The sequence below is a fragment of the Salvia hispanica genome, chromosome 1, assembly GCF_029641045.1.
Source record: "Salvia hispanica isolate PSC_SH4W2 chromosome 1, Shi_PSC_v1, whole genome shotgun sequence".
Taxonomy (NCBI): domain Eukaryota; kingdom Viridiplantae; phylum Streptophyta; class Magnoliopsida; order Lamiales; family Lamiaceae; genus Salvia; species Salvia hispanica.
Genome location: NC_142692.1, coordinates 65,118,894 through 65,141,974, shown reverse-complemented (window position 1 = coordinate 65,141,974; position 23,081 = coordinate 65,118,894). Strand labels below are relative to the sequence as shown.

The following is a 23,081-nucleotide window of genomic DNA, read 5'->3' as shown; positions in this document are numbered from 1 at the left end:
GAAAATTACCTAATAACATGTTGAACAAATTAGAAGACTTTTATATAATCGTTTCGTACACCACTTTATAAATCATCTACTCTACTCAATATACCTCAGTTCATATTAAGAGTAGAAGTATTAATTCAAGCATGGAGGATAAAGCTTCATTGAAGATGGAAGACAACGAATTGTACCTCATTGGTTTATCTAGTTTGTTTTCTTATATTTTTATTGTTTCATCGTTTATTTGTTTTAAGTTATATTCCCCCGTGCATCTCACTCTAAAAGTGAAATTCAGCATGAAATTTTATGTAGTGTTGTTTTGGGAATAAAATAGAGAGAATAAAGTACGACAAAGGAAAAAAGCAGAAGATGGAAGACAACAAATTGTACCTATATTTTTATTGTTTCATCGTTTATTTGTTTTAAGTTATATTCCCCCGTGCATCTCACTCTAAAAGTGAAATTCAGCATGAAATTTTATGTAGTGTTGTTTTGAGAATAAAATAGAGAGAATAAAGTACGACTAAGGAAAAAAGCAGAGATGTATGTTTCTATATTTTAGAAATGTGTTATTAAGAGTAGGACATTCTGAAAGGAAAATGTGTCCCTTAAAGTGGAACAGAGGGAGTATATTATATGAATAGCTAAACTTATACTACCTCCGTCCCTGAAAGGTTGACACAGTTTACTATTTCGGTCCATCCCTGAAAGTTTGACACACTTCACTTTTTACCATTTTTGGTAGTGGATCCAATATTTCACTAACTCATTTATACTCACATTTTATTATAAAACTAATACTTTAAAAGTAGGACCCACATTCTACCAATTTTTTCAACTCACTTTCCATTACATTTCTTAAAACCCGTATCGGGTCAAAGTGTGTCAATATTTGGGGGACGGAGGTAGTAGTAGAATACTTGAGGCTGAGAGTACTTGACTAAATAATATTTTTTTAATTATTTATTCAATTCTAGACTTCATTTTGTTTTAATGGCCATTTTATTTATTTATCTGAACTGAGTACGTGACTGAGAGGCGGATGCTATCTTATAAGTAATTGAATGCAATTATTGTGTTTTTGTGAAACTCGAGAGATGAGCCTCTACTCGCGAACATATGAATCAAGTCAAATATTTACCAATATATTTGAAACCAAGTGTGAGAATATTTTAAGAATAAAAGTTAATTTTAATTCTAAATATATAATCGCGGTATGAATTTGATCAAAAATATTCACTTTTTTGGAAAACAGGTCCATAATAAATGAATTTGGACACGTTTTCCAAAAAGTAAATATTTTGAACCAAATTTATATTTTAATTATATATTTAGGACCAAAATTAACCTTTACTCACATTCTAAAATCAAAAGTACTTTTACGAGTTGTATAATGTCAAAACTACAATCAACGATCTAAAGGGAGTTGGTGATTTATATGAACTAACTAGCAAAACATGATGTCATAATTGGAGTATGAAATTATAATCTGAATCAATGAAATCAATGTCATATAAATCCCTTTCTCAACTTGGATCTTTTATTACTTTAACTACTGGTAGTCAAAACCAATTCAAAACAATGTGGCCTAAATTGTACTTGAAATTTTGTTCCAATACTTTTAGTTATATCATAATTACATTGTATATTTGCTGTTGATTATTAGTGTTATGTAGAGTGGCTGGACATAGCAATGCGAGTGCATGGAAGCTTAAGGTGGAGAACACAACATCAAAGCAAGAAGCAAGTTCAAAAGTTTGTTGAGCTACTAGCCGTTAGGAGCTTAGTTAGTTACAACCGTTTCTTGAGTGAAGTTCTTGTTCACTTGATTTCTTCTTTGTTGTATAAATAGTGTTGTTAGTTCATAGATGAGAGTAATCTTCAAGTTGTACACTCTTTGCTGATTTCACTCAATAAGATTTCGATTAAAGCTCACACATTTCTTCTTCCGCTCAATTCTTGTTCTTGATCGTTCAAACACGTTCACATTTCAACAATTAGGACTTATAAAAAGTGCATAAGTGGTCATTGCTTACCATTTTCCTTGCTCCACAGAATTATATTACACATAATATGGAAATTGTGGAGGAGTTTTTGCTGTTGTTTCTTTTGGGCAAAATTAATTAAGTGAAAAATTATGCATTAATTGACAATTAATCCTTTGGGAAGGGCATATACTTTGAGAATAGTATTATCAGTTACATTAATACACAACTACAAATTAAACAATTGAAACAAAATTGCTCGACATTTTTATTAATTCGAAAAATGTTAGTAGTACAAAACGTGAATAATTAATTTTTTCCATGTGCCATCTCAATTATTAGATCTTCTCCAGTTGTCTTCCTTGTTTAAGCCACCCTCCTGAATATCCAATCATTTGCATTTAATATTGTTTTTTAGTTGATTGCAAATATTTTTGGGATTTAGAAATTAAAAGTTGAGTAATTTAGGATCACCCCACGAAATCAAGTGCTGCATTATTCACCTATAATTGAGTAGTGCAGGGTTGAGAGTATCCATAGAGACTATTGCAATTTAATCTTTCCTACACTAATTTTTCTTGAGTAATCTGTGTGTCCAACCTCAGCTCCACCTGCCACCTTTCAACTGCTGCTATTGTTTTCTTGTTTGTGTGGCTTCAGCATTATCATTTTGGATGTCTCTAATGTGACTCTTACCTTCTTTTTGAACATTAGGAATACATGGCGCAATGGCTTTGGCCGGGCGGTTTATACGGAATTGATTGCAGTCAATCTAACATTAAATGCCATGGTTGATGGATTGGGATATGCCAATTATGGCCCTTCTCTTCAAACTAGATGTATGACATGCTTTGTTTGTGAATTTAACTCTTACAATTATGGAGAATGAGGAGCTACAGAGCTTCTTCTATGGAATGTCACCATGGCAGGTAAATGATGCATATATGAAGCTCTTTTATACTAGAGACTTTAAAAAATTCCTTGTTTTCATGCATCCGTGCAGTTTATGCTGATTGTCATGGCAAGTTGTGCAGGGAAGGAGCTCTTTTATCGTGCGGCTTTTCAGGTTTGCTTCATCAATCATCCAAACTCATAATACTACTTATAATATCGGATGTAAAAACTGGTCAGGGAGATTAAGCCTCTGCTTATATGTAACATCCCTTGGTATGAGAAATTGCACCCAAGCAATATTTGTTCTTTTCTTGTTTCAAACATAGGTAGACTCGATAGCTTGATCATTTTGCTTCATAACAACATCAAGTAGAACATCTTTTGTCCTTATTACACAGGCTTGTTGCATGAATCTTGATACATTGTCTACTCGTGCAGCCTGGTACGAATACAAGATATGTTCTCCTCTCTTAGAGCCACTTCTGGCGCTGTATCTCGGATTTGAATGGATCCAAGTTTGTATAACAACTCCATTACCATTACTCGGTAATGTATAGACATAATGAGTCTACCACTTAACCGAATTTCGTGCTGTGTGTACCTATCATACACACGGGATATACTCGTCTATGGTTCTGGGTCATGGCATCTGAAAAACACATCAGAGAGTTCACAAGCTCACATGCTCAAGGCAAATCTTCGAGGAAGCTGTAAAGATTACATAATACTGTTCCACGCCATTTACGTTTGATCACTTGTACTTGGAAGTGATCAATCATATATAGTGATGTATACTAATCTTTCTTGTATATAAGATATTAGGAAAGCTATCTTTTTTGTTATGGAATAATAGTAATACTTTTTCTTGGAGTATTTAACATGTACAGATAATCATGATCATGTCCAGTGTCCATCTTTTTTGATGGTGTATTTTCCCATTTGATAGGATGATATTGTAAAAAATGATCTCATTGAATAAATGCAATATTCCAAAAAGTATGGTGCATATATCTACTAAAGATATCAATGGTCCACAGATATATTCTCCCAAGAAAAGTCAAGGAAGAAAGAAAGTGCAGTTCCAATCTCGAGATAAATCTAACTTTTGGTATGCTTCAAATTTCAAAATGAGATGGAAAGGGACAAAAAGTGAAAAAAACATGTCCCCATATGCTTAAAGATTGTAGAAAATAACAATATTGTCGCATTCAAACATAAATTCATAAGGACAAGATTGAAAAATTCTCCAGTCCAATTAGCAATATACCAAAAGATAACAAGATTCAGGAACCTAATACTCATTTATTCATCATTTGATATATTATGCTAAAAAGCCTATGCAACATAACCAATATTAAGATTCACTCTTCCAACTGCGCAATGATGCTAGCAAAGACCCGGTAGCCTTGGGCCATGTCGGAGAGAAGGCAATACTCATTCTTCGCATGATATGTAGCCATTAAGCCTGCACATCGAAGACAAAATGAGCGAATGATTATCAATGACTGAGAGCAATTGCACATACGTACTTTCATAAAAATATGTCTATGGGAAGCCTACACATGCTAAATGTGAAATAAAAAGGTCTTCTTTAGCTGGTTTACTGCTATATGATTCGCATCAATGAGCCGACTGTTATTATACGGCTTTGTGATTTATGCATGCGTCTCAAGCTCGAGTATAACGAGTCAATACCATAGGACGAGTTTGAAGAAAAGAAATGGAAAACTTCCATTCACCATAATCTTCAAGGTCCAACAAGATCAGAATTTCAAACTACTACTGCCAATTAACCTTCAGTTGTACTAACATAACTATTGAGTCTATTACGCAGTTTCCACATCTATGAGCGTATTTGCAATGCATGACACTATAGAGCCATTAATCTAGAAAAACTAGTAAACAAACTATAGTGAATCTCCATAATCAAATTTGAAAAGTCAATCATATTCTTCTTTCTCCTTCGATTACAATATCTCCAGTTACACTAGTGGTCAAACTCAGTAAGCTTAAATTATCTTACCTAGGTATGAAAGGCACAATCAAAAGTATGAAATCACGTGTTCCTCCCTTTTGAAACCGTTTAAGATACTACTATACTATTCGATTAGAAAGAGCATAAACAGTTAAGATGTAGATTTAGTGATTTACGATTCACAGGTATAACATCCATGCTCATAGCCAAAGTGTTGTTCCCATTCATAATTATAATTTAGAGCTGATTCCTTTAACATAATATGACAATGTATTTGTTCTTTGCATTGTTACATAATGCCAACAGCCCCTAATAGCCAGAGGGTATTCTTTTGTAATATGGATTGGTGATGATGTTCAAGTTCGAGAGCAGTAAGAAAGAAAATAAGTAATCAAATTCGAAGGCATCACTCATACATAATTCCTACAACCCCTAATAGCCAGAAGGCATTCTTTGGTAATATGGATTGGTGATAGATGTTCAAGTTCGAGTGCAGTAAGAATGAAAATAAGTAATGAAAGCATCACTCGTCACAGCTATAATCCAAAGGTTACTCCATCAACTACGAAGGGACTAAAATCACTCTGGCCTTCTAATCTGGTCATAGTATAACATAGACTGTCAAGTATTTCTGTATTTTTAAAGATGAAAGATTTCTATGCTTGCTTATAGTTCTTATGCAAAACTTAACAGATATACTCTGACACGAAATCCAAATCTTATCCACAACACATTATAGTGCTTCAGGATTTCAGTGTGACAGTTAAGTCGACAAAATATTATGCAAAACTTTAATTTTCTAGCATTTCAGATTTACTTATTAGGTTTCGTCTCTTAGGTTAGAATAGTTGATGTACAATCTTGTAGGGAGCCGAGTGTACGTTGCACCTACCAGACATTATAAGACATTTTATGCCAAGTATCCAAAAAAGAAAAATCATACCCATTTGGACATGTAGAAAGACCAACCTATACCCACGATTTATATGAGCCAAGCATTTATGTGGTTTAAAATTCATTTTTACACAAGTTCCTGATTCAAAAACTGATCAAGCAACTGCTTGAGATTGACCCTGCATATTAAAGGCTGTGTCACGGTGGCCTCGAACCCGAGACCTTTGGCCAAAGAAGTGTTCTAGCTTAAGTACAATGATGTTGGGGCAGAAGGACACAAGAATTGGTTTCAAATACTAACATTTTTGCTTAGAAATGATTGAGGAAAAGCATGAGCTTGTACGACATGTTTCAAGCTTAGTTGCAAGAGACTATCTGCTTTAGACACATAAATGGAAGCATGTGATTGTAATGATACGAGCTATGTTCCATGGCATAAAACTAAACAGCAATTGAAATTAAATAATAAATGAGTTAGGAAGCATATATACCATAGCCGGCGGTTTGCACATCAAAACCCTCCTCCTACAGTTTAATAATAAAGCAACTGTCAATTCATGATATCTTTTGCACAGAATAAGCTAAGTAAATACGAGAGTATGAGTACCACCTGCAACTCGCGTATAAGAGGCAAACTACCCGTGATAGAATAGGGTTTTACATGACCAACCACCTCTTCAGTAGCTTTGCATAGGACATGGAAGCCCCGAGAGTCAAGATTGCAAGCCACTCCAGACATTGCTTCATCAAAGGTAATATCCAACCTGGTAATAAAAAGACAAGTTTATAAATAACCAAAAAAAACTAATAAAAACATAGGGCCAAACTTAAAAACTCTGGAACTGGATTAAGACCCAAAACACATGCCATCGTGAAATTAAAGGACTGGGAAGTATGACCACGTTAAAACCTTATTCAACTTTGAAAGGAAACAGAATAAAAGTAAGATATCCAACTGGCGTGGGAGGAAAAACTGACCTTCCCCTGAGGTTCTCATCTGGTAAAACATATTTAGAAACAGGGCCTCGTGTATCCAGTTTTTCTATGTTCGTGTTCAGGTCTTTAACGTATGCCTCGAGCTTCTTGATTACATCAGTTACACTGGAACATCAATTTGTAGGTATTTAATTGAATGCTTCACAGAATCGAAGTCAATGGACAGCTTGAACAAGTCAAACTCAAAGAAAGTATGTCAATAAAGGATAATATGTGCATCCATACCTATAAAATGGTGTCAATCTGCAATAGTAAAGAGGAAAAACATTACTACTCAATTATGCGGCAAAACTTACAAAATATGCACTAAAAGAAACAAACATAACCTAACATCTCCGGAAACTGTACACTCGGCTGGAATTTGATTGATCCCACCTCCTGGATCTGTCAATGAAAGTTTACAAAATAATCAGCATACTAGACAAGCATCCATGAATTTACCGACTTATGCTATAGTATCCAATACGTACAAAACCACTGAGTTGGTTTCATGGTTGATGGTGTTGCAAATCCATATACTTGTTCCTTTGGATGGGGTGGAAAATCTTCATAGAAACGTGATTGTATGACTTTTAATGCTTCCATGGCTAGCTCCAAGGGGTTAATAGCCTACAATCACCAGGAAGAAAGAATAATGTGATACTCCATATACATACACAGTACACACACCCCCCTATGAATAAAAATTGATCTACAACGAACGGTATGTTGAATGTCAGAGGCAGAGCATTACCAAAATCCAAATATCATTGATACTACTAAATTACTAATGTAATCCAGAAATATTAGACTGATTTCACCAACACATAAGAAATCTTTCAATGCTATTTCTTTAAGCTAATGCCTAAAGCCTAAAAGGGATTTTAAGAAGATCAATTGAACAGCTATGTGGTTCTGCTAGCATTACTATAGTGGGAGACTCAACTCTAAAGCTTATTTTGCAGTAAAGAGTCGAAGGTGAGGCTTCTCTTCTTGCAGTATTTTTAATCAACGAGCCTCAAATTAAAAAACAGACACATAAGGGGGAATATTAGTGCTTAGCACTTGATTTACCATAGGTTTCAGTTCTTCAAAAAGACAGATCACTTGCAACAGAAAGTATATCTCTGAAGGCAAAATAGAAGAGGCGGAGTTCTACTAGCGATCATGAGGAAATCTACTCTATGATTTTAAGTTCGCAAGATCCGTTTTTTTTCCTTCCGGGAAATTAAATGATTCGTAGTTCCAGAAAAAAAGAGGTTGTTGGTGGGGGGAGGGTGTGAGGGGTTAGATTATTATAAAGGTACTTAATCAACCAATTACTACATGTTTAGTAACTTGGGTTCATACCGGAATTACTTGGGTTCATACCGGAATTATTAAATTATCTGATATTTCATTCGTAGTTATTCTCCGAATGTAGATCTAACAACATTATATGTAAAGATTGGATAACTATCATGATCATAAAGAGCATCAATCAAATCCCTCTCAAGTCTCTACCAGATAAAACATGGATATACTCTTTTATGGAGTACTTTTCCAAAAATTGAAATAAAAAATCCTCAAGAATTGGATGATAAAATATGCATATCTACATCTACATCTAAAGTTGAACGCACAGAAATTAAAGAAGGTGCTACCAAAACATGACCCGATAAAAAAACCATGTCATATATCATGCTCTATAGCCCACCAATAAAATTGAACTCATTTTTCTGCACTACTGGCGTGTGAGACCTTCTATAACACTAATTCTCATACTAGAAATTGCTTTTGCTCAAGAGATCATAAAAGAATCTACCTTGTGGGCTAGACCACTGTGAAATAGCTTTCCAGTAGCATGAAGCTTCCACGGTATCATACCCCCAGTTCCGATGCAAGGCTGTTTATCTGCAGTATCAATCCAAAACCTGGAAAAGGGAGAACACCACAGATCATAAAAAGAAAACTTTCATCATTTCAATATAAATTCAGCTTCCCATTCAATTTAACATTATACAGGCTTGTCACACATACAGTGGCCCATGCTTCAAGTTGTTGAGCAATCCATCCTTCACCAACGCATCGACCCCTACTCCAGGTATGGATGAATTCTCTTCACTGGCAATAAAGACAGCAACAACAGTAGACTTCAACTGAGGCTTTGTTTCCGCCAGTCTCCTCATCAATTCAGCCACCAAGGCAACATGCCCCAAACAATCAGTAGTTCCGCGCCCTTTAAGCATGTCACCATCGATACCCAAACTAAAAGGATCAAAATCCTGAAAAACACCTTGTTTATAAATCAGCACACAAATATAGAATGACCTTGTTCTAGTAGCTCACTTGACCTCAACCTATTGCAGAATCCGAAAAAAAAACAAAACTTGATTCTAAAAAAGTACTCAAGTAAAAAACACTGAGTGTAACAGACGATTGTAGAATAAATATATAATTACCCAATCAGAAGGGTTGGCAGTGACAACGTCCATGTGCATTCCAACGAAGGAGAGGATTTTGCCGGGCTGAGTGCCGGGATACTCCACGATGAGATTGCCGCGGTTGGGCTTGTAGGTGACGTGGTTGATGCGGAGGGGTCCGCCGGTGGCGGTGCTGTAGGGGCGGAGGACATCGAGTACGTGGTTGACAATCCTGTCCTCCTCCGGGATGAGCTCCGGCGGGTTGTTCTGCACGAACTTGGACTCGCCGATCAGCTTGGAAAGAAGCCCCACGAACGACTCCTTGTTTAGGTCTCCTAGAGTCTGCTTTAGGGTTGCCATTTCTGCAAATCAATTTGGTGCTGCGATTGATTAGGATGAATATCAGTTTTCACTCTCTACTTATCTGGAATATATAAATTAGAAAAATATTTGCAAAGATTATAGCTTTCGTAAAGCAGAAGCCCAAAACTACTACTGTAAAACTAGCCCAATCAATAAATAAAAACTGATGACCTAAAAGGGCAAAAAAGAATTGCCTTTTGCACCAGAACAGCATTTTAGCTCCCTGTCGCTGCCGGTAAAATTCGATTCTGTTATTTTGCAGACCGATTCCGAAGTGGATAAACCAATTGCTCAATTGCTATGGAGCAGCGCTTTGCCAATTCGTGGCGGATGACCGTCAATGAGAAGAAGTTTATTGAGACGGCGCTGCTGTCTGACCTCCGAACCGACGGCCGTGGCCCTTTTGATTACCGGAACCTAACTATCCAATTTGGAAGGTAAGATATCATCTTCGCTATTTTCTCTTGTAATCTCTTTGACAGCTGTTCATAGCTTCAAGAATGGGTACATTAAGGAATATAGGTTGTTATTTTGTATATTTACATGGTAAGATTCATGGATACTCAGCGAAGGCGATTTACCACCTTCAATTAGAATTCATATGATGGTTATGATTTAGTAGTAATTGTAGGTGTGTGTGTCTAAAATCTAAATAAATTTGTGAATCTTTTGGCGTCTGAACAGTGAAGATGGCTCATCAGAAGTCCAGCTGGGCCAGACTCGCGTAATGGGGTTTGTAACGTCACAGCTAGTGCAACCTTACCGTGATCGCCCTAATGAAGGTACTCTTGCCATATTTACTGAGTTCTCTCCAATGGCAGATCCTTCTTTCGAAGTTGGTCGTCCTGGGGAATCTGCTGTTGAGTTGGGACGGATAGTTGATCGTGGGTTAAGGTAATTTGTAACTCAGCATTTGTTTATTAATTTGCATATTTATAGGACAACATATTGCATGTCTAGTTGAAGACTTGAACTTAATCATAGGTGATAGAACTAGGAGATAGCTTGAAATTGATATTTTGTTTTATGCTATTTGAAACTAAAAATGGACTTTACAGAGAAAGTAGGGCTATTGACACAGAATCACTTTGTGTTATTGCGGGAAAATGGGTGTGGTCTGTCCGCATTGATCTTCACATTCTAGACAACTGTGGGTAAGTTGTGCATCTATGTCTTAATTTGACTAGATCATCTACGTTCTTCTGCTGACCATTAAAGACAATTTTATCGGCATCTCTCTTTTTCCCTGAAAATAGGAATCTTATTGATGCCGCCAATATTGCAGCCTTGGCTGCTCTATTGACATTTAGAAGGCCAGAGTGCACATTGGGAGGAGAAGATGGTCAGGAAGTTATAATACATCCGCCAGAAGTTCGTTCCTTCCCTTTCATAGATGATCTCAAATATTTTTGATCTGATGTAACGGATTTCGCCCTCAGCTATTGTGCAATCTATGAAGACTCATGGATTATATGAGTACTCAGATAATCAATATATGAGCTTGTGATACATAACATGCGTAATATGTACTGTAGGCCCTTGTATATATAATTATGTTATTAAGTCGGTAGCTTTGTCACCTTGCATCGTTGCCTCGCTTACCCATAAGAGGGGGGAGGGGGCGGGGGGTTGGTGGGTTTATTTTGCTTGGCAGCCCTGTGTGAAAACTAGATACTGAAGTTCAATTTATTTCGTACTATGGCAGGTCAGGGAGCCCTTACCATTGATTGTACACCATCTCCCCATAGCAGTAACATTTGCATTTATTGGTAACCAGAGCATAGCGGTAAGCTTATCATAAATACAAGTCGTTTTCCCTGAGTTTCACATGTTTGTTATCTCATAGTAATTGATTACTAATTAGTTACATTTCTGATGCACTACTCCCCACATATGTTGCTAGATTATTGACCCATCGCACTTAGAAGAAGCTGTTATGGGTGGAAAACTGACTGCTACTTTGAATACAAATGGTGATGTATGTGCAATTCAAAAGGCTGGAGGAGAAGGTGTGCTGCAAAGTGTTGTTATGCAATGCTTGCGGATTGCATCTGTGAAGGCTGCTGATATTACTGGAAAAATTAAAAAAGCTGTCAGTTCATATGCTTGCACAGTTGCTGGCATTTAATTTACTTGTTTATATCTCGTAATGATTCATATAACCTGGCTTCGTGACATATTTTGCAAATATTTATCGGTTCTGCAGGTTGAATTATATAAAACAAGTAGAGATTTGAAAAAAATCAAAAGACATCCTGATTCAGTTAATATCAACAATAAATTGAAGGACATGGAGAAGCCTAAACTGAAACTAGAGAAAACAAGTGGCAGTCAAAGTGATGACATGGAAGTTGAGAGCCACTCGTCAAAGAAAGATGAACACAAACGTAAAGCCGTCATTGCTGGAACGTCTAGTTGGTAAACTCTACTTTCATGACATGTCAATGAGTGAAATTGCTCTTACAATAAAAAGCTGTTTAGTTGTTAAATACTTATTCTACTGGCTTTGTGATTATATATAATCCTGGTTGGACGTTCATGTACATCACTGGTTAGTAGTTGGCAACTTATGTTTGTTATGCTGCTAAAATGAAGATCCAGTAAAGTGTTACACCAAATGAATGGATGCCTGCATTAACTGCAAAATCGTCAAATTAGTTACTATGTGGTCCATTTTATGATTGCTATAAAGGAATCGGTATATCCAAATCTCCAAAAAGAGTCCTCAAAATATGCCTGGTCTGAATTATTAGCCACAGGCATGTTCTTATTGTATGTTATTTTTGCTTGCAGGGATCCATACTCCAAGGTTGCTGATGCTGATGAATTGAAAGAAAGTCTAGCTTCACAAGGTATTCTATTGGTAGTTCTGTCACCTTTGCGTGTTTTCTTGGACCAGTCACGATATAGCCACATCGTCACTGACAAGATCTCCACAGATTTTCACGCCATATTGGAATCACATGAACTGTCAAACATCTTAGGATGAATGGATAGTTAAGGGAATTTGATGAAAGAGATGAAATTCTGATTTTGGCTCTAAAAGTTCAATAGTAAATTAAATTATGTCAAGATCTATGCCTTGGATTCACTTTTTTATCTATTATTCTTTTGATATTGGCAATGAAGATTTTAGATTAAATGAATCACGAATTTCCTAGATACTTAATTCTTGCTGGTTTATTATTCTCTTCTTGATGGTGAGATGCCATCCCACTTCTTCCTAGGAGTTTCTCATTCTTGATCTTTTGTTCAGTGAATTTCTTTTCTTGTCATCACTGTCATATTTCTCATTGTTCAGGAGTATGAATTTTCTTATTTTTGGGTACCCAAGCACCTTGCTCTCCCAAATAAACTATATCTGGCTCTTAATCACATAAGTCCGTCGGTTATTGTGCTTCAGTTATTCGTGGCTCCATATTTTGAAGTTCTGGCAATTTTCAATCTACTTCTTTCACAAGACACTAATGCAGAAGACACCATCGCAGTTTCTCCTCAATTGCTATTCGTATTACTTTCAGCATTTAAGCATGTGCACTATATGCATTTAGATCCATAGCAGCTTCAGAGCTATTTGTTTTCTGCCAGTTATTCAGTTTCCATATTGCATGTGCAGATATGATAATCGTTTTCCTAATCTTAGTTCTTAATGCTGGGTTGCTTAATGTTCTTTAATATAGCAACCTAGAGCTAGTTTGACTCTTCGTATAAGAACACTTTATTTTGTTTAATCCTTGTTTTGTAGATCAGAAATATAACTGCTTCACATTTTGCAGTTGTAGAAGCACAACAAGATCAGAAGATGGATGTAACGCTACATGAAAAGCAACAGTTGAATGCAATAGATGAATCCCTTAGAGACGCAGATCCATCACCTTCATTATCAGTGGCAGCTGAAGCTGGAGATGCAAAAATCAAAGCCGAGTCATTATCAGAGGCCATGAAACCTAAGCATAAGAGAAAGAAGAAGAATTTATCAAATTCAGACGGAAGTTAAAACAATGTATTTCCAGACTATCATGCTTCAGACTTGGTGGATGGAGTTTTAAGATCTTCACCTAAGATCAAAATTTTCACATGACGTACTCCTGAAAAGTTCTCGAAAGATGTATTCATGGTGTGAAGACACTAGGCAGCATCCAGAAAGAAAGTTGTCATGGTTCCCTCCCGTGGCTGAAACTGCTAATGCTCTTTTTCGAAGATGGCACATGTAAATATCCTTTTTTGTGCCTCTGCAGTTGCAATCTTTTGAGATGCTTGCAATGATGAGGTCGTCGACTTGTAATGTGTAACATGCTGTCTCAAACTCGAACTAGCTGCAACATCTCTTCAGACTGCAGTTAGACACCGGTATGTCTTATTATTCAGAACACAAGGGCACCTTTAGAGCTCTCTACAAAACATGTATCGTTTAGAGCTATGTAGTTGGCATATTGGTTTGCTTAGTTGTACTAAATCTGAAATTGGAAAATTTTTGCCATTTGTTATCATTTGTACACAAATGAGAGTGAATTTGATTACAAAGTCACTATCCCTAACGCCATTGATGATTGTTGATCCTATTTATAACATTTGTCTTGCAAATCACCAAATGAACAAAATCGACTGACTTTATACATGCCACTTCAAACACTTAAATTTCATGAGATTCCCAGTTCAAAGCGGAAGTTGGTGATATTCCAAATTTATGCTACTTGTAACAAAATCGATGATGTTGTGGAGTATATAGCAGGAATTTTTTTTAAAAGACATGATAAATCTTTAATTATGGCTTAAAGATTGTGGGTTCAAAACGGACAAACGATAATTCAATCATAAACGAGATAATCTTGTTGAATTTATTAGGATTTAATTTAACTCGATTTTAGGATTTAATTTAATACAATTCTAGAAGTAACTCAACTTTCATGAAGTAATCAAACATGATAAATATTAAAAAAATGTAGTATACCTTTTTCAGCTATGTCGTATGACTGCATCAATTCAATTGGGTTTGGTTTAAATAATTTGGATAGGTTTGACATATTATTATAAAAATAATAGAAAAGCGGATATTTTTGATTTTTTGTCTCCCATAAAATAATAGAAGAAGCGATTTTATTCTTACACCCTTTTTCTGAAAAGTGGTACCAATGTTTCTGTGATAAAGAAAATCTTTGTCTTACCTCGCTGACTCACATCCCTATATACTTTTCTTCTTTCCTAGAACAAGAATGACACGTATCAATTTCCCCCCAATGAATTTAGAGTCTGTACAGCTGAATATAGATAAAATTTGACCAAATTGGCAAATTGCAGATAAAAAACACTATTACTAGAAACGCACACCTTCCTATAATAATGATTACTATAGTAGGAAATCAGTTAGGCCCTTCAACGAATCAAAGTGTTGTCTTGTCTCTCTACTTAGTAACTTAACTGTTTTCTTGAAATGGCTACACTGCCATAGACATATTTCAATAATCATCTTCATAATTAGTCAGAAATGAGAACATTCAATAATCAGACCAACTCCAGTTATGTTACTATATGAGTACTCAATAGCAAAAGATTATGGAAAAATACTGAAGCCTGAAGGTAATGGAACATATATAGATGAAACAATAAAGTTATACATAACTTTGCAAATTCTACAACACTATCAGCTTCGTCTAAACACTAGAGTTGGCTTTGAAATCTCTACTAAATCATCTAAACACTAGAATTACAAAGAATCCAGTTCAGTAGCTGTTACATAGTTTGCGCACGAAGAAGACAAAAAGCTGTGTAAAAGAGTGAATACAAAAAATAAGGTAAAAGGAAAAGTACAAAGACTCGAACATTTTCAAGACTAAGTTTTGTATCGCAGCTTACATCACAATTCCTGAGATTCGCCTAGAGTGAACCGTTATTGGTTCCTCCATCTTGGACTTGGCACAGGGAAACACCCGGAAGGGGACAAAGGAAATCCATAACCAGGGGAGGGAGGTGGATGAGGTCCGGGACCTAAAACTCCAGACTGGCCCATAGAAGCGAACGAGAAATTGGGTGAGATCGGGGGATAGTCAAACCCTGGAGAAAGTAACGGATAAGGTGATCTAGGAGATAACAGGTTTATGAAGCCAGTAGGCGAAGGTAAAAGGAACTGGGAAGTTGGAGAGGGTAAAAGGGGTGGAGGGCCATTTGCCCTAGGTGAAGGAAGAGGGGGCATTGGCCCACTCATACGAGGTGATGCAAGAAGTGGTGGAGGGCCATTTGCCCTAGGTGAAGGAAGAAGGGGTGGAGGACCATTGAAACGAGGAGATGGAAGATTTGTGGGAGGTCCATTTCCTCTTGGAGGCATGGCTGGGTTAGGAAATGCATGAGGATGTGGTAGATTTTGTGCAGGAACTTGATGCTGCATATGACCTTGTGGGAAAGGGTGGGGTTGTCTGGGACCCGAATCTATGATTGAGTTCTGTAGGTATCTCATGTAGGCTGAAATGGGAGACTCAGCAGTGTTTCCCCATACATCAGGAGGAGGGGAAGGTAGCAGCATGTTGGGGGAGTGCTGATCATATTGGACTGGGGGAGGAGGTCTCCCTAGGTTACTCGGGTAAGGCATCGGACCTGGTGCAGGCATTCGCATAGGGACAGGAGGATTAGTGGGGAGCTGAGGCCTACCAGTCGAAGCCAGAGGTGGGGGGCGAACTCTCTGTAACCGGTTATTGGGGGGTCTCGGGTGGGTTTGGGGAGGCCTAGGAGGCTGGTCGCGTAATGGTGAACCAGTAAGCTGCTGAACTATGTCACGGAAATCGTTCTTATTGATATTGTAGACTTGGGGTTGAGGCTGCTGCCTTCCAGCAGCACTAGCAAAGTTAGGCTGATGCAAGGGGCTTTTCTTGATGTTTTTCCCCATCTTGTTTACACCCAAATGATCCGTTTGCCTATTCGCAGGAGGCTGATTTGGATCCATTCTTTCGAAACTAAAAACTACTTTTCCCAACAAAAACCTAGCCACTCTTCTTCTTCAACAAAATACCCCAATTTCAGTGATCAAATCAATCCAAAACATCAATCACCACTACACTTTTTCCAGCAAAAACCTAGCTGCTTCTTCTTCAACAAAAAACCCCAATTTCAGCAGTGAAATAGTCCCAAAACCTCAATCATCAAACAAAATCACACCTTAAGAGTTGAATTCAAGAATCTCGAATCTTCCACCAAGAAAAAGCAAAATCTTTAGATCTTCCTTGCTAAACCTCAAACCCTCAAAAGACAGATTACACCTGAATCTATGTGCTGAAGCCCAAAACCTTGATTCTTTAACCAAATCCCAAAAACCCCACAATTCCTCAATCTTTCACTCAAATCCCAATATGAAAAGGAATAAAATTTATAGATATGGAAAACACAAAAAAAGGAGAAGAATCAGAAATGGAATTGAGACCTTGAGGTTGGCGTCGTGTGCAGGCTGCAGCTGGAAAAGCGCCGGGGTGTGAATTGGTAAAGGGATGAAAGGGAAGTGGAATGTAAGAAATGATATTTTATTGAGAATTGAAGGCAGCGGAGACCGGTGACTACGGCAAGTGCGTCACCACCCACTTTCAATATTATAATTCTACCATTTTCCTATTCGTACATGTCAACTCAAAACGTATTCAAATTCAGTGAATTACTATATCTCTAAATAAGACATATTAGAAAAACACGGAATCGAAATAAAAAATCAATCTTTTTTTTGCATGATCATATATAAGTTATCAATAAAAATTACTCATCAGGCTAATTATGAGTAGTATTTCAATATATGCTTTGTATCTAAAGCAAGTGCGAATTGTAGTATAAATATTCCTCTTCAATCTTCAGCTACGGAGGAGGTGCTGTTTTCATTGGAAAATCTTCAACCAGGTGCTGCATTTTCTCTTCTATTTCCAACTCTTCGTTTCTTGTTTGTGGAATTAGGGTGTTTTGTGATTTCTTTATACACAATGCATGCATAGAGAGGTAATGTCAATTGATTGCTAAAATCTGACGATTAACACATAAAAATGCACACCTCGTAAGTTGTGAATGGATTTTGATGTCAAATTTGTGTTCATGTAAAATGGGGAAGGTTTGTGTGTTCTTTATCAAAGGCTCTTCCTTGTTTTTTTCATCCTTGGCTTCCCTTGCTTCTTGACGTTCTTTGTTTTCTTTAAATCACTTGAAAATAGTGTCAAGAATTGATAATCAAATCAGAGAAACTTAGGTAAGAACTCGAAGCAGATCACACCATAAATCTAGTTGTATTTAGTCATTACTCTTTATAATTCTTGACTTCAACTCCTCCAGCAATTTTTGGTTATTAGCTAACAATAACATATTGCTGATGTTCCAATGCTATCTGTTAATCTGGGACCATCTTCATTTTTACCCTTTTTTTCCCTATGGAAAATGTTGCCTTTTGATGGATCTAATATCTGTAGAGCATCTATATGGAATACATGTCTTTCTAACCAGTTAATTTGGTTGTGGCTGTTCCAGGATGGATGGCTCTATGGTGTTGCATCAAGAAGCTGCATATGATGAAAAAGAAGCTGAGAATGAAGGAAAAGAAGCTGCTACTGATGAAAAAGAGGCTGAGACTGATGATAGAGAAGCTGAGAATGATGAAGAAGCAGCTGCTAATGATAAAGAAGTTGTGAAAGATGATAAAGAAGCTGCTAGAAATGCTGAAACGTTGGAACGTCATCTTAGGGGGGATAGGGACAGGCAACGTAGATATAGAGCTCGTAAGCGACAAGAAGCTGAATTGGGAAAGGCATCAAGTGTTGAGAAAGAAGGTGCTAAGGATGAAGAAGAAGCTGCTAGAATTGCTGAAATTTTGGAACGTTATCCTAAAAGAGAAGCTGCTAAGGATGAAGATGAAACTGTTATTGATGAAGAAGAAGCTGCTAGAATTGCTGAAAAAGTAGAGCATCTTCGTAGGAAGAATAGGGAAAAGCAACGTAGATATAGAGCTCGTAAGCGACAAGAAGCTGAATTGAGAAAGGCACCAAGTGGTGAAAAAGAAGCTGCTAAGGGTGAAAGTGAAACTGCTATTGATGAAAAAGAAGCTGCTAAGGATGAAAATGAAACTGCTATTGATGAAAAAGAAGCTGCTAAGATTGCTGAAAAAGTAGAGCATCTTCGTAGGAAGAATAGGGAAAAGCAACGTAGATACAGAGCTCGTAAGCGACAAGAAGCTGAATTGAGAAAGGCACCAAGTGTTTATCAACCAGCCAGTATTCAATGTCTGAGAGATTGGAAGAAAGATGCCAGGATGCACAAGAAACAAGAAACATGTCCTTCACATAGTGGTGGATTATTGGAAGCCAGCAAAACCAAAGGCATTGGAAAGCAGAGGCAAGAAACAAGAGAGTCTCTGAGTAAACAAGTGGTAGATGCATCCAGTATCCAAAGCACTTAAATTGGAAAGGATTGCAGATGAGTGATGTACAAAGCATTTGTTAGCTTTATAGTTTAGTGGTTATACCTTCTTCTATACACATTGATATACCTGCATCATTTCCGATCTACTTATCGTGACTGCGCCTTCTCTGCCTTTTTAACTTAACATCATCCTCATCTTCATCCTCTCGTAGCCAAAGCCAAAATCATTTTTCTGAATTTGTTAGAGTAAATCTTACTTCCAGCTATTTTTGAAAGAAGAAACGAATAGTCAATGCAGTTGACAAATTTTGAAAACTCATTGAAACTCCCATACTATATTGCAAGATGATTGGGCAGAGGGTATTCCTATATGTTGAAAGTGAAAAGAACATTGACAGCTCATTTTATCTTGCATGCATGTAGCTTTTGGTCATATCCCTAGACTTGACTCCTTTACACATGCTTCTCATTATAACCTAATCATGAAATAATTCGATAATATACATATATAAATGTTTGTGTGTGGTTTAAGACATTAAGTATATGTCTCTTTTTCTTTTGGACAGCTTAGTACTATTAGGTATCCTTTAAAGAAGAGATTAGGCACATCACCAATATGCCCTACCTAATTGTCTTCGTCTTACAAACACCATTTCAACAGTGTAACATACCCCTATTTTTCCAAGATTGTGATGTTTGTGTGTAATGTGGGAATTATATTCATTTGATTGCATTTCCACTGGAAATTTTCCCAATTGTCTATGAATAAAAAAATATATTGCGAAAAGAAAAAAACTTTGGCAAATAGTTCATTCTTGACACTTCACATCATCATCAATATCATGCACCGAACGCAACATGTAATTGTCCCATCATCCTAGTTTAGGAACATATGAAGCTGTAACAAATTACTCCGATTCAACTAGATTCAACTAGATTCAATGCTGTAACAAATTACTCAGATTTAACTTGATTCAATGCACATAACATTTACACACACGCACAAATGTTGGTGTGTGTGTGTGAGTGTGATTGATACTCCACATTTCCATGTCCACAAATGAATCCAAGAAAGTTCAATTATAAGTCATGAATAATCCTCAAATACATTTATTCAGAAAAGAAAAACATGTGACCAAATGATCAATAGACACCAGTCCTAATCATACAAGACAGGGAAAACAAAATCCCATGTTTTATCGTGTAAAAATCAGCCTCATACGACTAGCTTGGATTCACAAATATATACATAAACACACAAACATAGAGGCTTCAGCTAAACAACAAAAACTACAAGCAATGCCAATCAGTTTGCATCCAACATTCAACATTCAGCTTAATCTTGAATCTACTCAACAAGTTATATACTTAAAACTACAGCCAAAGCACATATCTAATAGTATAAAAAAGTATTATACCATTCCAACCTCGAAAATGGCTACCGAGCTTCAGCAACTTTGGATATCAACGCTACCTTGAGCTGATCTTGGGTGAAAATCCGACCCTCCATCTTCACCGTTGCTTGCTGGATCATCAGATCGTTCACCACCGACACGCTGGCATGGTGCACTTCGAGGTCCAGCTCCATGAGGGCCACCATCAGCTTTGCAGCGGGGTGGTTCTTCTTGCTGCACTGGATGCGTATCATCGCGTCCCACCCAATGATCTTCACGTCCACGTCTATGTCCACCATGGTGCGGCCCTGCTCCGGAGGGGCAGAGTGGCGGCCCCCTTCCTTTTTGAAGGACTCGACCTGCCTCCTCAGATCATCCCTAGCGATCTCCACGTTCTGGAGCTTTGACTTGAGCTCGTTTATGTAAGCAATGGCGTCTCCAAGGAGGGAGGCTTTGTCCATCTTCGACACATTCGGGACTACAGCTCTGAGAGCGTAGAACCTCTGGTTGAGCTTCTCCCTTCTCTGCCTCTCCGCCTCCACGTGGTTGAGAGGCTCCTCGCGCCCGTTGGCTGGCTTCCTCCCACGTTTTCTAGGCCGTTTCTCGGGGTCAACCACGGTGCTGGACTCGATTTCCTTGACAACAGATGCCTCGAGATCGGAGTGATCGGATTCGATGCCAACATCGGTCTTCGTCGGGGCGGATGAGAAGGAAAGCATGCCTTCCTCGTTACTACCTCTACAAGTTGGGGATTTTTTCTTCATCTTATTGCTCTTGCTGCTGTCAGTCTCAACTCCAAACAGATTCACATTGCTATTTGCAGTATTAATCTTGGAGCTCTCTCCGAAATTAAGTATCTCTCCCGATTCAGGCCTAAAAAGAGGTTGATTGCTACCACCATGATTTTTGGGATTGCTATCATCGAACCCGAATTCGGAGAATTTCAACTCTCTAGAAACATACGCCTGGTTTTGGCTCTCATTCATAGTGGTGGAATTGATGGAATTAGGGTTTTCCTTAACTAAAAGAGGTTGATTGCTAGTAATACAAGAGGGGATTGAACTTCCCTGATTAGTGTTGGCGTTGTTGATCGCCGAATCCTTGACATCCACAGCGGAGGAAGACGGCTCCGTCAGCCACATCGCGGCAGGATCGTTCTCCGGCAAGGACCAGGAGCTCGGGCCGGAGGCGGAGCCCGTTTCCGGCCCGTTGAAATTGAACAAGGATTTGACCTTTTTCATGAGATCCGAGCTCTGGAAAATCACCTCCGTGGATCCAAGCTCAACGACGCCGTTTGGGGAGGGGATGCACACCAGCGTCTGAAGGCCGAAGCCCTGGGCCTGGCGGGCCCGTTCGCAGGGAGAAGAGGCGAGCCTGTCCGGGCCGGTGACCCAGACCGGGCTGGAGGTGAACAAGGCCTGGCCCGGGAGGCCTGAGCCGTTGACAAAATTCTGAGTCATGGAAATCAGGAAGAACCACTCGGTGTCGGTGACTTCCTCATCGACGGCGTCGACGGCTTCGTCGGGGACAGCCTGAGGGCCGGCAATCAGCGAATTGAGATCGCGGAGGACCTTCTTCCGGTGCTCCTGCTCGGCCGGGGAGGAGGCTGTGCGGCGCTTGGCCTTGTCGTCCTCGCCTTTGTAGTAGCCGTCGCCCCAGCCGAGGACCGGCGCGCCGCCGTAGTCGAGGACGGAGGACTGCCAGAAAATGGCGTAGGTCCAGCTCTCGTGGGCGGCGTCCTCGATTAAGGAGAGCAGGCGCTGCTGGAGAGTCTCCTGGTTGAAAAATTGGGGGAGGGGAGGGGAGGGAGGGGTGAGGGGGTATGAGGGGGTTTGGTGGTGAGAGGAGGGCCAGAAGGAAGTGAGATCGGAGAAGGCGTCCATCACGGCGGAATCGCCGTCCATGGCTGCGGCGGCGCTGCTAGCAGGCCACTGGTTCATCGGAGCCGTTGATCGGTTATTCCATACACCGGATTGAGAAAATTGGAAGCAGAAGCAGAGTTATCTGTGAGGAGAGAGAAAAAGAGGGATTTGTGGCTGTGGAGATGGAAAAGCAAGCAGCTAGAGAGAGAAAGAGAGAAGGGGAGATTAGGGAGGGATTAGGGATAATCTGGGGTTATGGCATATTTGGGTAGCTGAAACAGAGTAATTTTTATAATTTAGGTGGATACTGTCAATCTGTTTAGTGTTAATCTAATTCAACTTGCATATATTATAATGATATATTCCTCATCGCCATCGCATATTATTTAACTACAAGGAAAAAAACATGACTCACTAGTAAAAGTGGTGGTAGTTGTGTTAAAATAAAGGGTTTATTCATTATTGCTAGTATTTACTTTTTTTCTCAGTCCCACCTTAGTAGGAGAAAGATTAAAGCTTTTACAAGAATAAATAAATAATTTAATTAACTTGGAACTATAAAAAAAATACTACTAACTATTGTGAAACAGTAGAACACTAGCTTACTTTTAAATTTCAACTCCATTTCACAAAAATAATAACTTTGTGTCAATTATACATTTGTTGGAAATTAGGCCCACCCAATCAGTGACGGAGGCCTAAAAGACACAAATTTTAAATAGTTTGGTATACATATATAGTTTGGAACGACACACTGTAAATACGCATTATATTTCAAATCTGAAAATACACAAGTATTAAAAGATGATTTATTAAAATAAGATAGCTTGATATCAGTAAATTAAGGAAACATCTTAGGAAACGGTAGCAGAACTACAACAGCATCTTCAATAATGACGTTAGCGGGATAATATTGAAGAGATAGAGAGATAGGAAAAATTAAGAATCACAAATGGAGTATGATTTAAATGAATGGTATT

General features: G+C 38.2%; 4 protein-coding genes and 1 pseudogene across 6 annotated transcripts; 2 read left to right on the top strand and 3 right to left on the bottom strand.

Moving 5' to 3' along the window:
* Nucleotides 1–4,014: 4,014 nt before the first annotated feature.
* LOC125220178 (Peptidase M20/M25/M40 family protein) lies at nucleotides 4,015–9,868 on the bottom strand. 2 transcript variants are annotated; one of them, XM_089069990.1, is made up of 11 exons: nucleotides 9,738–9,868; nucleotides 9,150–9,472; nucleotides 8,728–8,972; nucleotides 8,513–8,621; nucleotides 7,200–7,338; nucleotides 7,056–7,113; nucleotides 6,955–6,972; nucleotides 6,712–6,834; nucleotides 6,344–6,497; nucleotides 6,225–6,258; nucleotides 4,015–4,329 (listed from the first exon to the last, which is right to left on the bottom strand). In XM_089069990.1, exons 2-11 carry the CDS (start codon nucleotides 9,468–9,470, stop codon nucleotides 4,226–4,228), a joined length of 1,305 nt encoding a protein of 434 aa, XP_088926116.1. In that variant the 5' UTR covers nucleotides 9,471–9,472; nucleotides 9,738–9,868; the 3' UTR covers nucleotides 4,015–4,225. The 2 variants fall into 2 exon arrangements, with proteins under 2 accessions (XP_088926116.1, XP_047978281.1); XM_048122324.2 differs by lacking the exon at nucleotides 9,738–9,868 and having other exon boundaries at nucleotides 9,150–9,539.
* On the top strand, nucleotides 9,774–13,975 carry LOC125220177 (exosome complex component RRP45A-like). Of its 2 annotated transcripts, XR_016137748.1 has the most exons (10): nucleotides 9,774–9,910; nucleotides 10,158–10,367; nucleotides 10,532–10,627; nucleotides 10,730–10,844; nucleotides 11,179–11,259; nucleotides 11,377–11,565; nucleotides 11,680–11,891; nucleotides 12,267–12,325; nucleotides 13,250–13,632; nucleotides 13,712–13,975. XR_016137748.1 is itself a non-coding variant. In XM_048122323.2 (9 exons), the coding sequence occupies exons 1-9, from the start codon at nucleotides 9,774–9,776 to the stop codon at nucleotides 13,468–13,470; spliced, it is 1,320 nt and encodes a 439-aa protein (XP_047978280.1). In that variant the 3' UTR covers nucleotides 13,471–13,975. The 2 variants fall into 2 exon arrangements, 1 of the variants encoding a protein (XP_047978280.1); XM_048122323.2 differs by having other exon boundaries at nucleotides 13,250–13,975.
* Nucleotides 13,976–15,045: 1,070 nt separating this feature from the next.
* On the bottom strand, nucleotides 15,046–17,023 carry LOC125217825 (uncharacterized). The gene has a single exon (XM_048119374.2). It carries the CDS (start codon nucleotides 16,405–16,407, stop codon nucleotides 15,361–15,363), a length of 1,047 nt encoding a protein of 348 aa, XP_047975331.1. The 5' UTR covers nucleotides 16,408–17,023; the 3' UTR covers nucleotides 15,046–15,360.
* A 165-nt stretch (nucleotides 17,024–17,188) lies between these two features.
* LOC125218301 (uncharacterized) lies at nucleotides 17,189–19,091 on the top strand. The gene is made up of 2 exons (XM_048119936.2): nucleotides 17,189–17,342; nucleotides 17,958–19,091. Exon 2 carries the CDS (start codon nucleotides 17,959–17,961, stop codon nucleotides 18,880–18,882), a length of 924 nt encoding a protein of 307 aa, XP_047975893.1. The 5' UTR covers nucleotides 17,189–17,342; nucleotide 17,958; the 3' UTR covers nucleotides 18,883–19,091.
* Nucleotides 19,092–19,939: 848 nt separating this feature from the next.
* On the bottom strand, nucleotides 19,940–22,348 carry LOC125222154 (transcription factor MYC2 pseudogene; annotated as a pseudogene).
* Between the last annotated feature and the right edge of the window lie 733 nt (nucleotides 22,349–23,081).

Excerpts from the sequence above, each read along its gene's own strand:
- LOC125220177 (XM_048122323.2), top strand. The coding sequence starts at position 9,774 with ATGGAGCAGCGCTTTGCCAATTCGTGGCGGATGACCGTCAATGAGAAG. Across the intron at positions 9,911-10,157 it reads CTAACTATCCAATTTGGAAG|TGAAGATGGCTCATCAGAAG; the intron begins GTAAGATATCAT and ends GCGTCTGAACAG. Across the intron at positions 10,368-10,531 it reads ATAGTTGATCGTGGGTTAAG|AGAAAGTAGGGCTATTGACA; the intron begins GTAATTTGTAAC and ends TGGACTTTACAG.
- LOC125217825 (XM_048119374.2), bottom strand. The coding sequence starts at position 16,407 with ATGGATCCAAATCAGCCTCCTGCGAATAGGCAAACGGATCATTTGGGT.
- LOC125218301 (XM_048119936.2), top strand. The coding sequence starts at position 17,959 with ATGGATGGCTCTATGGTGTTGCATCAAGAAGCTGCATATGATGAAAAA.
- LOC125220178 (XM_089069990.1), bottom strand. The coding sequence starts at position 9,470 with ATGGCAACCCTAAAGCAGACTCTAGGAGACCTAAACAAGGAGTCGTTC. Across the intron at positions 8,622-8,727 it reads AACTTGAAGCATGGGCCACT|GTTTTGGATTGATACTGCAG; the intron begins GTATGTGTGACA and ends TCCCTTTTCCAG. Across the intron at positions 7,339-8,512 it reads ACAGTGGTCTAGCCCACAAG|GCTATTAACCCCTTGGAGCT; the intron begins GTAGATTCTTTT and ends TGGTGATTGTAG.